The 17,670-nt window shown below is 40.5% G+C and overlaps 1 protein-coding gene across 4 annotated transcripts; it reads left to right on the top strand.

Moving 5' to 3' along the window:
• Positions 1-4,083: 4,083 nt before the first annotated feature.
• Positions 4,084-15,227, top strand: rgs14b (regulator of G protein signaling 14b). 4 transcript variants are annotated; one of them, XM_080035024.1, is made up of 15 exons: positions 4,084-4,197; positions 6,536-6,557; positions 6,712-6,863; positions 7,001-7,093; positions 7,799-7,942; positions 8,044-8,220; positions 8,309-8,390; positions 8,491-8,588; positions 8,779-8,982; positions 9,236-9,312; positions 11,031-11,157; positions 11,593-11,674; positions 12,426-12,466; positions 13,364-13,442; positions 14,193-15,227. In XM_080035024.1, exons 1-15 carry the CDS (start codon positions 4,150-4,152, stop codon positions 14,462-14,464), a joined length of 1,698 nt encoding a protein of 565 aa, XP_079891150.1. In that variant the 5' UTR covers positions 4,084-4,149; the 3' UTR covers positions 14,465-15,227. The 4 variants fall into 4 exon arrangements, with proteins under 4 accessions (XP_079891150.1, XP_079891148.1, XP_079891149.1 ...); XM_080035022.1 differs by having other exon boundaries at positions 13,364-13,463; XM_080035023.1 differs by having other exon boundaries at positions 11,593-11,695.
• The last annotated feature ends 2,443 nt before the right edge of the window (positions 15,228-17,670 follow it).

Genomic DNA, 17,670 nt, shown 5'->3' with positions numbered 1-17,670 from the left:
AACAAGTAACTCCTTCGCATAGCTGACTAAAAAGTACAATATTCCTTTTGAATTGCAGTGAAAAGTATAACATTGAATTGAAATATTCTACTTAAGTTTTAATTTAATGTTTTTCTAAGCAAACCTTGGACTGTGTAAGTAGGAAAACTAAAAGCTGCACACACACACACACACACACACACACACACACACACACACACACACACACACACACACACACACACACACACACACACACACACACACACACACACACACACACACACACACACACACACACACACACACACACACACACACACACACACACACACACACACACACACACACACTTCCTCCTCACCAAAATTAACAAAACCGGTTTGTGGATTCAAATCACCTCTGAGTCAACTTGCACTGTCCTCAAATGCAACGTACAGTATTGAAATTCAGGTTGAAAAAACAAAGTAGGCCTTTCTGTAATCTTCTCTATTTGTGTTTACACTCTAATAACCTCAACCAAACCAGACCCTGAGCGGTTGGCTCACAGATGCCTATAACCATAACCTAACCTAAGACTTTACTCCATCAATTAATGGTATTTGTATTGTGAAGAATTACACACATTGACACATGACTAAGTCTGAGCTATTCTGTTTGCCTGTAAACACTTTAAAAGAAGAAAGAAGCTGGGCTTGATAGTAATAGCAAACCGGATGGCGTACTCACCACAGTATTGAGGTTGTTCAAATTTAAGTTGTAAATGACCTGAGAAAGAACACAAGTTTAAAAAAAAAAGTTTTAACACTTTGGGATCTTTAATATATTTCATTTTCAATTGCTCAGTCAGTTTATCCATTAGTGCATCAATGGAATGATAGATAGATAGATAGATAGATAGATAAAAGAATGTGAATTATGCATAGAAAATTTGAATGAATTTTTTTTGTGTTTATTTATTAATTTAAAGCATAATAATGGTTTTTAACACAAGTTCAGTTCAGTATAATTTCTTCGTTTTAGTTAAAATATAGCCTATTGCAAGCATATAGACATATGTTGGTGCTACCCTTAGTTGCTGGGCGCCAAAAATGGGAAAAGTTGTTGTCTCATAAATAGCCGCTTAAAACTCAAGGGAAACCATCATGGGGCATATCTGAGTCTATATAAAAAATATGGCCTAGAAATAATAATGTGGGCAGGACTTATTCATAAAATTCGATTTTTTTTTTTTTTTTGGGCGGCAATTCCAGAAAATTGTCAATTTTTACAGTGGAGAGACTGATAGCCTCTCCACTTTTTTTTACAGCACAATTTAGCATAGGCCACGTCCATATAAACCGTTAAGGATTATTAGCAAAATTGCAACTGCACAACGGACTTTCCATTTCAGCTCCCACAATTTCTGCTCTATAACTCCCAAACCGAACATCCCACATTCAAAAACTTTACATTCCCGGATTCTGTGAATTGAGCGGTTGGCGCCACGGTCGATGACGCCCGGGTCCGAGTTTCGTCGGAGGCTTCGGTCATAACTGCTTGCAATCGGACCCAGGAGCTCGTTGCAGAGAAAGGTTAACGGAACCGTATGGTGATGGTGGTGACGGTCTGGATTTTTATATAAAAAAAATTGTTTGGCAGAGTTATAATTTGCGTGAGAAATGCAAGGTGTGGCTTGGAGCGTGTGAATTGCCTGAAATGCGTGTGTCTCACTCTCATTGCGTGACAGTTGAGAACCCTGGCAGCAAATGTAATGCAAATACTGGCAACAGCTATCAACGTGTTGTTCAAATGCTCCGAGCAATAAAATACAACACATCTCCTTAGTGACGTCCATGTTTTCCACATATAAAGCACATGAACACACCGATGTTGAGATGAACAAAGTCACAACTCGGCTGACCGTCCCAGGAGCACGTGAATGCAGCATTACCTCCTCTTCATTCTACAAACTATCTGGGCCTAATGGTATCACAAGGTCTGAAGTTCAAACAGTGCTAACATGCTACTAAACAAAGAGCTGACACTGGGATGTTTGCTCAAATAACAGTAGGCCTATGACCTTTTCTTCTGACACCACTTCCCCCCTCAAGCATTCAATTATGCTACACATGAGCTTTTCTCATTTTTTGTAGGCCTATTATTGTTTCCATTCAGCATAGGCCGACTGTTTCTTTGTAGGCTAAACTGCTTCGTCAATAAATCATGTTTTTGTAAATGGAGTATCCGGAGTCTTGGAAGTTCAGAAACAATGTTGCCATTATTACTCTAGCCTATGCCTATGTGAAACAACCCTATGCTGAATATAGCTTTGATATCCAAAACAAATTAAATGTTGACACAAGTCAGCTAATTAACACAATTTGAAAGGCCAATTCCCAGGAGCAAAGAAAAGTTAACCGTTAGGCTAATTAACAAAGGCCTGCTTCACCTGGGCCCTCAGCTCGTGCGCATGTCAGGACAGCGAATAGGTAAGATCAAAGCTTTGTGTTAATTACCTCCGACCCGCTAACTTCTCGTGCCTCCGTTGGATCAGACATTGTAGTCTCTCCGGTTGACCCGTCGGGCGTTTGTTTTCACCGAAGATGGTCTCTTTCAAAGGACTTTATCGCAGCTTTTCCCGCCTGGCTAAGGTTGCAGCTAAAAAGCAATTCAGCAAATATGAGAAACGGCAAACCATAGCAACCACCACTGGCTTTATGGCGGACGATAAGGTAGGCATATGGCATTCATTTTACCCACGCTAATTGGAGCGCGCATGCGTGCTTAATAGTAAAGCAACTGAAAGTGTTGTACAAGTTGTAGCCTACTTCCTGCACACCCACTCAAGTTTAATATTTGACTTAGATGCTCTGTGTAGTTTACCAAACCCAAAACTTTCGTCACACGCTTAGTTTGATATATAAAATCATTGTGTTGTATGATAATTGTGTCAAATGTTTGACTAATGATGCACATTTGGCAAAACATTAATAATGTGTTAAAATCTAGTTGTTGCATAAAAACATATCAGAGTCCAAATGTTTTATAGAACATATTGTGGATAAAGCCTTTTTTCATTTTAAAAATAAAGTAGGCCTACTGTAGCCTACGGGTCTTAACTGTTATTTTCTGTTGGGGTTTTAAGAACAAACTGTCATCAGACAATTAACAACATATGAGCAAATCCTTTTGTGTTAACTGTCAGAATTGTGCAAAGAATGATTCTGGAAAGTTTAGTTAGGGCTTTAGAAATTAAGATTTTTGGTTCAGAGTAGCCTATTGAAAAAAAAAACTGATGTTGAAAAAATGGCTGTTAAAGACACTTGTGTAGAAGAAATATACAGATGCAAACAGACAAGGTTTTGTAAAATAAACTCCCAAATGTACATTTTGGACCTTTTTGATACTTGTGTGAAAGAAGATATGTTATGGAAGCAAAATAGACAAAAAACTCAATTTGCCTGCTGCGTCTCACCTTGAGAGAGAGAGAAGGCCTATAATTGTTTTGAGGGATGGAAAGTTGTAATGATTCCTGCATAACTTCATCCTGGTTTGAATTAAGCTTCTTTATAGCAGGTTCTAGTGAATATCGGGGGATGTTACTTTGTTTTATACTTTTAATGCCTAAATCTCAATGCAACTTGACGATAAAATAGTTTTGGAAAGTTGCTCCTGTGCTGATCAGCCCTCTCAGATGCCACTCTGCTCCCTAGATTGTATAATGGTCGTGAGATGTGTGCAAGTGACTGGTGCAGTGACTGTGCATCAAAAGCAGAATGGGCACGTTTGTCTTCTCTGTGTTCCCACATCAGAGTGTTTCTCAAGATGTAAGCTGAGCACAGTTTGATCATAGTAACCCATACTTCCTCTTTTGTGGCTTGTTGCTATGGCAAGACTTCCCCTCTATGCAGGAAGTGACAAGTGGTGTGTGTGTGTGTGTGTGTGTGTGTGTGTGTGTGTGTGTGTGTGTGTGTGTGTGTGTGTGTGTGTGTGTGTGTGTGTGTGTGTGTGTGTGTGTGTGTGTGTGTGTGTGTGTGTGTGTGTGTGTGTGTGTGTGTGTGTGTGTGTGTGTGTGTGCAAAGATTGTGTATCATGTTTGGGTGGAGCACTGTACTGGGTTCCACTGACTGGAGTGCACATCTTGTTTAAGACTTGAGCTTGTAGTCTGGTGTGTGGGCCAGGGCCACCATGGCGAAGAATTGCAACACGCTAGTGGGGAATCCTGTTGGCCACATGGTGAGTTCTGCAGCTGTCCTTTTTGATCCACTGGTTTGCTTTTTAATGTACCGGTATGTATGAGGTATAAGGGCGAAGGCCATTTCAACCCGTAAATAGTGGAATTTAAAGACTGATTCTATATGATTAAAAAGAAAAAGTAGGGAGTTGAGTTTGTTTAATATTTGTAACTCCTAGCCATATGATCACTTGGTTAACAGGGATCTCTTTTTCTGTCTGCTTTGTTTTTGCTTTTAAATTCACACTATCGATCTGACATCCAGGTGTGCATACCTAGGGTATGTTCCTTGTGTTGGCTTGTATTGCAGTATTACTGTTTGGAAGTGCCTGAACCAATCTGGCAGTGTGACTGGTTACAGTTGGTTGCTACTGAAAACAGACCGGGCCTGCTTGAGTCAGAAGCGGAAGCCAAGCTATGCCTGTTGGCCAATCTGTTGTGTAGGCTGAGTTGGCTTTGATCTATACTCTTTGCAAGACCTTTTTGCGTTTTGTTGAAAATGGTGCAGCTCTGCAAAAGGTGTGACGGTGTATACAAAGATTTGTCCACTGTTCATTTAAAAAAAGGGTCTTTCTGTGCTTTGCATTTTGCGTGATTGAAAACGTCCAGGAACCATGAGGTTCACCGCATCAGACTCTTCCCAGGATATGTTTGCTTATCTTGTCTTTCCTCGAAAGGAAGTGGGGAGAATCCTAATTCTTAGATGGGTTCACAGGCACGGCCAACAATGAGTCATTTGCTTGTATTACACTTTTTGTGTGTGTGTTTGTAGTGTATTTGTGTGTGTGTTGGCACTGACATGTTCTGTTTTTTTTGGGAGCCAGAGTTTGAGCAGTGGAGCAAGAAAGAGGTGGAGCTCACACCCAAAAACACCCGGCCCATATCAGCCTTATATGGGCAATGTTTATCAGTTGCCAAAATATTTGTGCTGTGGGCAAGAACATGATTAATATTTGCATGCAGTTCACACACATGCAGTATTATCTTTTCACTTCGATATTTTGGATGCATTCATCTTGAGGTAAAGAGTTTCTGATCTATTCCTATGTAAATGTTCCATGGTCTCAATGTACTAGACTACTATTTGAACTTCTTGATGTGATCCCATGTGGGATAATCCAGAAATCAAGTCTAATTAAGAGTCTAAATTTGAATTAAAGACTGGCTTTTACGGTCCGGAAGATGCACATGTAAAATTGTCAAGCACAGATCACATCAATTTATAAGAAATAAGATATTAAATACCAAGTATGAAGAATGGAAACCAAAAACAAGATTCTAAAATGCACTAGGAAAAACAAACACACCAGCAGAAGTGATTAAAGTTAACCTACTGGTATTTACGATTAAACAACTAGTTACGTTTAAAAAAAAGTTTTTCAGAAGATAAAAAAATAATTCTGAATAATACCACTGGATAGGCGATGCAAATTCCCCAAATAAAACCCTTCTGTATTGGTTTCGTCCATTTTTATTTTAACTCACTAAAATGATGGATATAGGTCTATAGTTTCCTCATTCACTCAAGTGGCATTGAAGGTGTTGGACTGTTGATGGTGACAACGTTACTTTCCGGTTTATTGTTATACCCTTAACACCTACGTTTTACTGTGGGCAGGTCCCCATTCACAGACCTAACCTACACAGGCGGTCAAACGCATTTACATCACTCCTCTGGGTCATTTTAGAGTTGGAACGTGCATGTGTTGGACTGTGGTTGTGGGTTGACGAGGGGGGCAGAACACCCAGAGGGAACCCAGATGGACAAAAGAACACATCACCTGCAAACAGAAAGGCCTTGACGCCGACTCCCTAAGTCACAGGCAAACTTTGCACACAGACATGGTATCTAGTGGATCTATTAGCAGTATTTTTAATCAAAATGGTTTGAAATGAAAGGGAAAGAACTTTAACACAATTCTGTGAGCGCTGAAAGCTGAATGAGAACAATTGTCTTCAGTGTTACAACCACTTCCTGTGAAAACAGCCCTGAATGATTGCACTACACTGTTACACAGAGGAAAAAAGCAAAAGGCATGCAGCTGTGGTTCACATTTCACTTCCTAAATTTACATTTGAATATGTTTAGCTTCTGTATTTCTACTGTTATGATTAAACTGTGCTACACACATTGTAAAGCTGTTACTATACTATTTAGATGTATTTCCATTGCGGCATCTTAGTCAATACTTGTGTTGTGGATATAAGTTTAACAATTACTGTTTAATTTCTTATCGATCTAGTACCGCAATAATTATCCAGTAATACCATACTAGTCCACAACAGCCTCAGTGAACTATATTTCATCTTATCAGATGTTTTGAACTCTTTTTTTAACAGAGCCAGGCGGTGTCAGACGGAGGTAAGCATGAACATCCAACTTCCTAATACATGTCACAATTGTACTAACCGAAACATGTCTACGCACGAAATAAGAAAGTATCCGTTTCATTCTTGTTCTCGGCTATGTTTTCCTGTTCTGATAAATGGGTGTGTTCTGTGTGGATGTGTTGTAGAGTTGAACATGTCTGCACGAGGCTGTGGCGGCAGCAGCACCAGCCTTCCAGGGACTCCGGGCGGAGACGCCGGCCCGGCCAGCAGTGTGATGAGCTGGGCCGTCTCATTTGAGAAGCTGCTGGAGGACCCATGTGGAGTCTGCAACTTCACGGTGAGACACACTCAAGACATGCCATTGCATTATGTTGTCATTTTCAACACGTTCGGGGAAAAAAAAGTGTTGACGTATTCAATGCACTTCCACGAGGTGAGGTTGTTCATATGCAGCGCATGTGTCTCTCCCCACAGGCTTTCTTGAAGTCGGAGGTGAGTGCGGAGAACATTTTATTCTGGCAGGCTTGTGAAAAGTTCAGGAAGATCCCATCCACCTCCTTGGACGAGGTATGATAAGACACTTGTTATTTGCATTAAACCGATAATGACTCGTTCATGATGTTGTGTGTTTTATTCTTAAAAGCTCAGTTATACTTTCCTATAAATACTCTTTCGTCACATCTCCCCTAAACAACTTCTTGTAGATGTGCTTGAGATGTTTAATGTTTACAGTGAAGGAACATTGGACTTTGTGTAATAATTGTCTTTGTACCAGCATGCCGATGCCTTGTTTTTTTGTTGCTTTAATTATATTAATATATTTTGAATTGAACAAGCCCTAGCATAAAGTAACTATTGAATCTATTCTTTAACAGGCAGTGCATAAATTGACATGGTTGTCCACACAAAAGCTGGTCTTCTGTGGTCTCCTGGCTCACTGGGAAATGAATTGCCATTTAGTGGCTTATTGATTGCTTGACCTTCAGTCAGTGTGAAGGCTTAGGAGGGGTTGATTTTGATTATTTTTAGACTTAGCAAGCGAAGGCACAGAGCCAGAATATCTATATTTAAACTGAGTATATCAGTATTGACTGCTACCTAATTGGCTAAATACTAATTTAAAATCTAAAGAGATGTTGGTTCAGTTTGTTGTTTGGCTTTGTATCTATTCTTCTTATTTAACTAATCAGCTTAGTAACAGTAATTTGGAAACACAGATGAGATGAGTAATCTTAAGGAGCTTTCAGTCTGATGAAGCTATTGTGTTCCTAGCTGAAAGCAGCAGCTCGCTCCATCTACGACACCTACCTGTGTGACACTGCTCCAGAGTGTGTTAATATCGACGACACGGCCAAGACGGAGGAGAAGGACCTGGACCAGCCCACACCTCACATGTTTGACAAAGCTCAATCACAGGTCTGTTTGCTGTCCGTCCACACTCCCATTTCAGCTCAAGCAGCCATAGATTGTTGACGTCTTGGCCGACTGTGTGTTCCACTGTCCCTGCTTTGTGTCAGATCTTTAAACTGATGAAGATGGACAGCTACAGGCGCTTTGTGCGCTCTCCTCTCTACCAAAGCTGCACCTTGGCAACTGTAGAAGGCAAACTTCTATCTCATCTCTCTAAAGAGCCAGAGCGCATTGGATCCTGGGAGAACGTGGCCCTCAGGAGCTCCTCGCTCAGTGACAAGAAGGTATAGTGATGGAAAGGAAAGAAATAGATGGAGGGGCTTTTTAAATGTAGGTGTTATTGTTCATATTTTTTATAACCATCTCAAACAGAACAAGACACCAGACTCTAACAGCTTGCCAGGTGGCAAAGGTGGCTCTGAGAAACGGCATCAGAAAAGAGGATCCTGGGGAGGTAGTGTCAAACAGATCTTGTGCTTTTAATAAATGCCTTGTTGTACATCCTGTGACTTTGATTCTCCTTGGCCCTCTTCTCCCACCAACGATATCAATAGATGCTTCCAACCTCTATGGTTTAATCTCTGGGAAAGAGTCCCATTTGAAGTCAAGCAGCAGCAGTGTGGAGCTCGGCTCCCTCTACAGGCAGATAGAGGTCAGTGCCTTTGTCACAATACGGTTTTGTACTATTGGATCTTTGGAAGTTTTTTATTATTAACAACGTTTTGTCTTTAAAGTAAAACTCACATATTGGAGGGATATCTGCCAGAACCTGACCAGCTCTTGATTGTTTTGAAGTATATTTCTAACTTAGTTACTTTCTGCCTTCTCCCTCTGCGATGTAGAATGGCAGAATGAGTCCCCGGTCTCCAGAGCATGGTCGGATAGGGGTGGAGGGGGGCTACTGCTGTGTCTATCTACCTGATGGCAGTGCCTCACTAGCCCCCACACGCAACGGCCAACCCATCAAAGACATGCTGGCTAGCCTGTGTGAGAAGAGAGGCTTCCCTCTGAAAGATGTCATCATCTACCTTCAGGGCAAGGACAAGGTGAGCACTCTGCTGCTCCTGCACCAGCGTTGAATCCAGGAGTTGTTTAAAAATGATCTACTGTAACAAGCTATAACGTTATTTTGCAACAGGCCTGATGAGAACGATGACTATCATCTTCCTGTTGTAATATCCTCTCAGCCTATCGCTCCCTCTTTTTGTTTCTGAAATGTTGTCAACGTGATTTGTCCTCAGTAGATGCTGACTCAGTTGAAAGTCACTTTATTTTCTCTCACTGTTCCCGTCTCCACAGCAACCCTTATCTCTGGACCAGGACTGCTCCGTACTCAAAGATCAGCAGGTCTCTCTCGAGCTCAGGCTGACATTTGTGTGAGTCAACTGTTACTTCCTTATTTTTATTTTTTTGAATTTTCTGGTTTTTCAACCTAGCAGGCTTTCACACCTCGATCTACATCATGCCACTTCTCACCATATTAGAGGGAAGTCCTTGTGTTAACACCAGACATATACAGTCACCTACAAAAGTATTGGAACAGTGAGACCAATTCCTTTATTTTTGCTGTAGACTGGAAACATTTCAGTTTGACACCAACAGATGAATATGAGACAAGAGATCAACATTTCAGCTTTCATTTCCATGTATTTACATCTGGATCTGATACACAACACATAAGATAGCATTATTTTTAAAGGAACACCACATTTTTAGGTGAGCAAAAGTATTGGAACAGATAGACATAAAATAAATTTAAAACTTAATATTTTGTTGCAAATTATTCTCTTTCAATAACTGCATCAAGCCTGTGACCCATCGACATCACAAAACTTTTGCATTCTTCTCTTGTGAAGCTTTTCCAGGCTTCCACCGCAGCCTCTTTCTGTTGCTGTTTGTTTTGGGGGGTTACTCCCTTCGGTCTCCTCTTTAGCAGGTAAAATGCATGCTCTATAGGGTTTAAGTCTGGAGATTGACCTGGCCAGTCTAAAACCTTCCATTTCTTGCCCCTGATTAACTCCTTTGTTGTTTTTGCAGTGTGTTTTTGGTCATTATCTTGCTGTATCATGAAGGATCTTCCAATCAGTTTCGTTGCATAGTTCTTTAAATTAGCAGACAAAATGTTTGTGTAAACTTCTGAGTTCATTTTGCTGTTGCCCTCATGTGTTACATCATCAATGAAGATTAATGAGCCCGTCCCAGAAGAAGCCATGCAAGCCCAAGCCATGACATTGCCTCCACTGTGTTTCACAGATGAGCCTGTATGTTTGGGATCATGAGCAGGTCCCTTCTTTCTCCAAACTTTAGCCTTTCCATTACTTTGGTAAAGGTTCATCTTGACAACAACACAGTAACACATGATGGCAGCAGCAAAATGAACTTAGAACTTATTCGGTCTGCAAATTTACAGAAAGATGCAACCAAACTGATTGGAAGATCCATCATCATGCAGCAAGATAATGATCCAAAAAAACTGCTAAAACAACAAAGGAGTTCATCAGGGGCAAGAAATAGGTTTTAGGTTTTAGACTGGCAAAGGCAACAATCTACAAAAGTTTGGTGATGTCAATGGGTCACAGGCTTGATGCAGTTATTGCAAGCGAAGGATTTGTGACAATATATTAAGTCTTATTCATTTTAATTTATTTTAAATTAATTTGATCTATTCCAATACTTTTGCTCACCTAAAAATGTGGTGTTCCTTTACAAAAATGTGGTGTTCCTTTACAAAAAAAGCTATCTTCTCAGTTGTGAATCAGATCCAGATGTAAATACCTGGAATTGAAAGCTAAAATGTTGATCTATTGTCTCATATTCATATTTTGGTGTCAAACCCAAATGTTTCCAGTCTACAGCAAAAATAAAGGAATTGGCCTCACCGTTCCAATACTTTTGTACTGGGACTGTACAGTGCAGTATCATTCTAGTCATCAGTTAGCAAGTGATGCGCCTAATGATCAAATTTGGATTTCCTGCTAAGATATCCTTATATATTCTTTGCGTGACTGGATTTTAATGATGCTCTATCTGTCCCACTGCATTTTACTCCAGGGTTATTCAGTGAGATTATTGAATGCATGTGTGTGTGTTTCAGGCTGGAGATTGCCTTCACTGGTAAGACGGTGGGAATCATGGTGAAGTCCAGTAAGACGCTGCAGGAGGCCCTCTCCATGGTGCTACAGAAACACCATCTCAAGCCACAAGATGTCCTGGTCACCATGGTGAGTTTCTGTATGAAGACTGTGCTATTGATCGAAAGGAATCATTTGGGTTGGGTTGATTTCCTTTCTAATTGAGTGAATTTCCTGAAACTTGCAGAGGCTATCAAGAGTCACGGATGGAAACAACATGCCACAAGCAATGTCAAGAGATCTCATATTTTAAGGAGTTGAAATCAATAATTTACAGCTTCATGCTTTTCAGACAAGCAACCAATTTGCCTGACATTCTAAAATGTGCTTTTTAAAAATGATTTCCGTCTGATCTGTCAGCATGCCTCTGCCTACAGCAGCCATTGCTAGGCAACAACCTGTGCATCGTTGTGTATTTAAATCTGTCATTTTAATGTGAACACCGAAAATTGTGTCCGTTAGTGTTTCGTTAGTGGCACTGGATGAAGAGGAATGGTTTATGTTGTATTTCCTTATTGATTTCAGGTTGGAAGCGACGAGCCTGTGAACATGAGCGCCACTGTGTTCAGACTGGCCAATAAGACGCTACGACTCGACAGAACCAAAGGTGTGAACCAGAAAGAAATAGGTTTGCAACATCTGAAATAATAACTGTACTACACTTCTCATGCCCAAGTAGCAACAATATTAAAAACAAAACAAGACACCTTGGCCAATAAATAAGTTAAATGTGTTTACTCTAATCAGACAAACAATGCTGTTAGTTGTCTAACCCTAACCCTGCGATATTGGCGATAAATCAATAATGCCTTGTGTAATGCCTTGTGCTGCCTGAGCCCTGGTTGTGCTTTCTGATTCATTTAACTGTTTCTAAGTGTTCCTTAGCCCTCACTTGCTCATAGCTTGAGGCCAAGAGTCTTTTCACCGTCCACTTGAGTGCCCTGGTTTTTCTGCGTCCCTGTCAACGTGTTTCTTTTGCCTTCACTCTGATTTCTTTGTGCGTCTCTCTCAGCCCCTTCATTCTTTGTCTGTGCGGTTGAAATGTCTGAGTCCATTTGGTTTGTTGAATACTTTCCATGTTCACTCACCTAATTTCCCAACTGCAGAGACCAGAACTCACTTCACTTTGGATCAGTGCTCCACGCCTCAGCTCCACTGGCTGGAGCAGGAAATGGATTTTATTAGACTGGCTGTGTCCCAGGAGGACCAGTTAGATTTCTGTCAAGAATATATTTACCTGGCTGATGTTGGTGTTTATCACAGTACACACAGTGGGGAGTTAGTCAAATGTAGCATCATCAGCAGTACACTGAATACCTTATATTGGAAACTGATTTGTATCTTTTTGTTTGGCGCAGGGAGAGACTCTTTCAGAGCCAGTGGTACAGCAGCTACACAGGTGAGGCCATGGCCATAAAGAAACTTTGCAGTGATTCTGTATGATGTTGGCAAACTATACATACTGTTGTCATGAAAGTATTGGCTTATTTATTTGCAATACTGAATCATTTTTTTTTAATCGATTTGAAACTTAACTACTTTCTCAACATTTTAGAGTGTTAAAGGAAAAAGGCAATATGCTAAGATGCCCAAAGTTTTAGTTATACAAATAGAATGATATTATATTTTGAAGACCAAGGCTATACTTGAATGAATGATGGATTTTGGACATAACCGTCTCATTTAGGTAAAAATCACAAAGAGCTTTTGAAAATGTTGCCTTTTCTGAAATATTTTATATAGATGATTTTCTTTTTCTATTAAAGCTGGGGTGGAGGATTTGGGGAGAAAATGGCAGTTGGGATAGAGATTTGAATTCAAAACCTCAACCGCTTCACTTGTTCCCTCTGGTCCCTCCCCTATGGTCCCTCCCTCCCTGACACGCTCTACACCAACAAAGTCGTGCCAAAGTGAATGGACAGTCCCAACAGCCAATAAGAACAGAGAATCGGAGCATCGCTCTGATTGGTCAAAGTGTACAGCTCATGTTAACTTTGACCAATCAGAAATCGTATACCCCAGCTTTAAATGGAATATGTTTCACATCTATGGTTGTTAGCAGAAAGTAATGCTCTTGCTATTGACACTAGTGATGTAAAACCCTCAGAATTGGCTTTAAACACTTAAATAAAATGGGTAACAAAAAAAAACAATTGGAGTTGTTTAGGACACAGCCAAAGGGCTTTGGACATGACCAACTTTGTTAGAAAGCATATTTTATCCCTCCAATTAAAAATGTAATGCAAGTGTGATTTTAATATAGTATACACATAGATAAAATGTGTTTTGGTCCCAGACAGGAGCAGTGAGTGCAGGGGGTCTGGACGCCCGATCATCGCTGCAGACGGACAGAGCAAAGACTCAACACAAGCCCAGTAAGAACCACGACATGGATGGTAGGATATATCAGCAGTATCTAGTAGGGTTGGGCTATATGGCAATATATACAATAGTTGATTTATAAGAATATTGTCAGATGTTGCCATATTATTGCTATCAATAAATATCTGCCAATGTTATAATTACAAAATGATTTGATCAGTGTGGTTAAATGCCTATAACGAGTTTCTCAATTTGAGCTGGGAGTTTCATTCTTTACCTTGGAAGCTAAAAACTAATTCTCCAGACAAAGGAAGCAGTATTGAAAATTCTCCTTTCTCAAATGTTGAGAAAACAATCTCAACACAGAGTGCATTAAAGAGCCCCTCTGGAGCTTCGGATCACCTCATACAATCTATCTATTGACGATGTGGCAAACTCCCTCTGCCAAGGAAGATTCTCTGATCAAAATCTCAAGGAAAGATAATAAATAAAATAAAGTTTCTCAGTTGAATATCCAGAAAATATACTCCATAATGTGGTATACATTCATGTTGCAATATAAAATGGTATATACCATGATGGAAGACTTCAGCCATATTGCCCAACCCTAGTATACTAGCCAGGACAGGTCTGCAAAGTATATACTTCTTATTGACACAATCCATGTTTTCTAAAACATTATTTATCAAGAACAAGTTGAGAGTAGATTTTACTTGGATATGCTTCCAGAAATAAAATGTTCATTAATAGTTTATTTGTTTGAAACGAACACCAGAACTAGCCTGATATTTTGTGTGTGTCAGGGTTAATTGACATGCTGACGAAGGCTCAGTGCAGCAGGGTTGAAGATCAGCGAGGCCTTTTGACCAAAGAGCAGCTGGAGGTTCCTCTGTTCCTGCAGCAGACCTCAGATCAGGGACAGGATGAGCCCAGTAACACCAGCTCCTCAGACCGCCAGGATAAAGACAGCAAAGAGGACAAGGTGTCATTAGCTTCAAGTTCAGCTGGAGCAGCAGAAGAAACGCCTGGCTCTGCTGACTCTCAACCTAAAGACTTAAGGGAAACTTCACTTTGAAAGACTACAGCATTCGTCTCACAACATCATGCTATCATTCATGTCAAAAGGAAGCCCATTTTTATTGAAAAATGGAAAAGCACTTTTTTATATATATATAATTGTCTACAAATAAGCTCTGGGATAGCAGTGTGCTACCGTCTTCTACAGATAATTGGTGACTTGAAGCATTATGTAAAGAAGAAAAAGAAAGATCATGGCAAACCTTTATAAACACTACACATTTAAATGTGCAAATAATGTTTGCTTTGAATTGTTTAATGTATCCCAACATGTTTGAAAAGAAGTTATACGCTCAACATTTCACCCTGAAGCCCATGTGTTTGCTTCAGTGTAATCCTGTACAGTTTGCAGTACTTATTTCTCTAATTTCACAAACTAACTTTGCTCTTTTTAACTTTAAGTTAAAACATGATTCTTCACAGGACTGAGGGGATTTGAGGTGTATTGCACAATGGTTTTCTTTATTTGAATTAAGATTGAATATTTTTACTAGAAGTTTTTATGATTTTAAATTTTATTTTCATCTTGTGTGCTTGCTGTTTGCAAATGTTTGCGCTATTTCAATGCATTTTGTTTGCTGTGATAGCACTTTGAAAAGCCCTGGTCAAGTCCTGTTTTCCTGTCAACTCAGACTACATGTCATGGTCCGGATCATGAATTAGTAATGTGATTTACAATAGAGAATGAATCAGATGATGTCATCATCAGGCATATCCCACAATGTGTAACTTAAATTAAAGTGTTTCATGATGAAATGGTTTTCCTTTTCCTCTGTATTTCTTATGGAAAAGGAATTTGAGGTTTGAGCTTTTAGACTTTGGGAAGAGGGATTCTGTTGTTTTGAACACGGAGGCCAGTGTAGCTGGACTAGTGATACGTGATTAGGTCTTCTATGTAGTGCAGCCAGACCCCTCTACCTCCAGTGGACAGGCTCTATGACTCATCCAATGTAAAACTCAGATCTGTGTCTGTCTGAGCATGTGGCAATTGTATCTAGCTGTGATTATATTATTGGGTCCCGTTGGTGAATCCTCCATTTCTTTAAATCCCATCATGTGGTGATGTCATGTTGGCACAGTGACGGCGGATCGTTCCAGTGCTGTGATTGGCTTTCTATGGCGGGGTTCGTAACCAATGACTTGCATCATCTGTCCACAGACTTGTTGCTGGAAGCTGTTTTCAAATAGAGGAGTCTAGAAAGACTACTGGTATTATTGGATGGATTTGCTTATTGAATGTGTTGCAAACAAACAAGATGACTCATAGATGGATTCATCCACACGGATGATGTCAGCAGCATGAATATTTTACAGTATATGACAATGAGGTTTGGGAAATTGTTATATGCCCGTATAATTACCTTGTACACGTGATTTTCCCTGAAGTAATTAACCTGTGACAATCTATAAGATGCCTGTTTGTTTCAACCACTGTTTCCGACTGCCAGGCTTGAGCCATTAGCGTCTATGATTGGCACACCTGGCTGTGTGTGTGTGTGTGTGTGTGTGTTCGTCCATGCGCGTACATGCATGAGTGGTGCGTCGGCGTAGCTATGAATGGGGAGAGAGGGGTGTGCTCTCTCTCAGACAGCATAGCAGCAGGGAGAGGAGGAGTGCCGTCTACTCCACTGCACGTCTTTACTGAGGGAAGAGAAGGAAGTAAAAAGGTGAGTGTCTTAATTTCCCTTTGGAATTGCACTAATCTAATCTTTTGAAGTGGTCCCTGTGGTTCACTAGATGTATTTACCTGCCCATCTCTCTCTCCTGTCATTTATTCTAGCCTGTCTTGTCACTGTGTCTTTCTGTGCTTGACGAAATGTCTTATACCTCTTGAGAGAAACCTTTTCATCCCCTCATTCACAGAAAAGCAATCTCGCATTACCATTCAGATTGCGTGTCAATGCTTTTCTACTATCTCTGGTTATTTGCTGCCTCCCTTATTCTACAATGGGAAAGATTATTTTCTGACCTCCATCCTCTTGTTAATGGGGTTCTTTAAACGCTTCTCGCTGTGCCTTCTGAGAGTCCTGTTGAGGAATACTTAAGTGGTGTAAAAAAACAAACAGCCCATTCATCAGATCAATGCTGGCACATTACTGTGCATTGAAAGGTTCCGCTCAGCCGGTGAAGGACAGAGTCAGTGTGGCGAAAATGAAAGACAGTGGATGCTTTATCAGCACTGTCTCGGTTATCAGGTGAGATGGTTGAGCTGTGACTCGGGAGCTATGCTGGTCGAATACTGACTAAAAACATCCAGCTGGGGGGAGTGCGTGTGTGTGTCAGTCACACCTAAGCGTGGCAGAACAGACAGCAATCATGATCAATTACAGGACATAATGTCCTTGCTACTGTTAGACATCTTAATATGTTCTTGACCCTGGCTGCCACTGTCAACCTGTTCACTTTGGTGCTCTTACCACCTCTGTTTACAGGATTGTGCTATAATAGCCTCTGTGTACATATCCTAAGCATATGTTCTGTGAATAGCATGTTCAACAGAACGGTTGTGGTAAGGCGGAAATGTCTCACTAGGCGTAGTTCATCTGGACAGGAACTATGGGGATTAGTTGAGCCACATGATTGGACCCCATCTCCAGGCTATTTATCCCTAAACCCATGGCTGAAATGATGTTTATCGTAATCGTTGCTAGATGACTGAATGAATGAACCGTGATGACCCAAGTCTTTGTCTTCAGCAGGTTGTCAGATGGACAGGCCTTTTTGTGGCAAAGTTCAAGAAGACCCAAGTAGTGATGATGTAGATGCAGCTTGACTGTACTGTTCCCTAAAGACATATTTTCTGTTCTTGTTAAACTCCTTGGCACGCACACTGAACTGAAGCTTAAGAAGCTCTTGTCGTGCTGGGCTCCTCAGCTGGGGAGTTAATTGGTGTTGACCCAACACTCAGATTGGAGCTGGGACAATCTTGGTCCCTGCAGGAATCAAATCTTCCGAGCAGATTTTCTTCTTATGTAATGCAGATGCTCACATTTGTAAAGGCTAAATGCTCTTATTAAACTTTTCTACCTCTGAGTCACCAGTCTCCCTTTGCAGTGCCTCAGGAAAAGTGATGACGGGAGGAGGGAAATACTTCAAGGCAAAAAAATATTCTATTTGCCCATCCTTGTAGAGAGAGTTCTTGAGTAGCCTTCAAGGCGAAAGTTTTTTGCCCATGTCCAAGTAATAAAATATGAGCATTGTTGT

This window comes from Ammodytes marinus (assembly GCF_949987685.1).
Source record: "Ammodytes marinus genome assembly, chromosome: 10".
Lineage (NCBI taxonomy): Eukaryota > Metazoa > Chordata > Actinopteri > Uranoscopiformes > Ammodytidae > Ammodytes > Ammodytes marinus.
The sequence above is the reverse complement of the archived record's forward strand: the minus strand, read 5'-3'. Positions and strand labels throughout refer to the sequence as shown.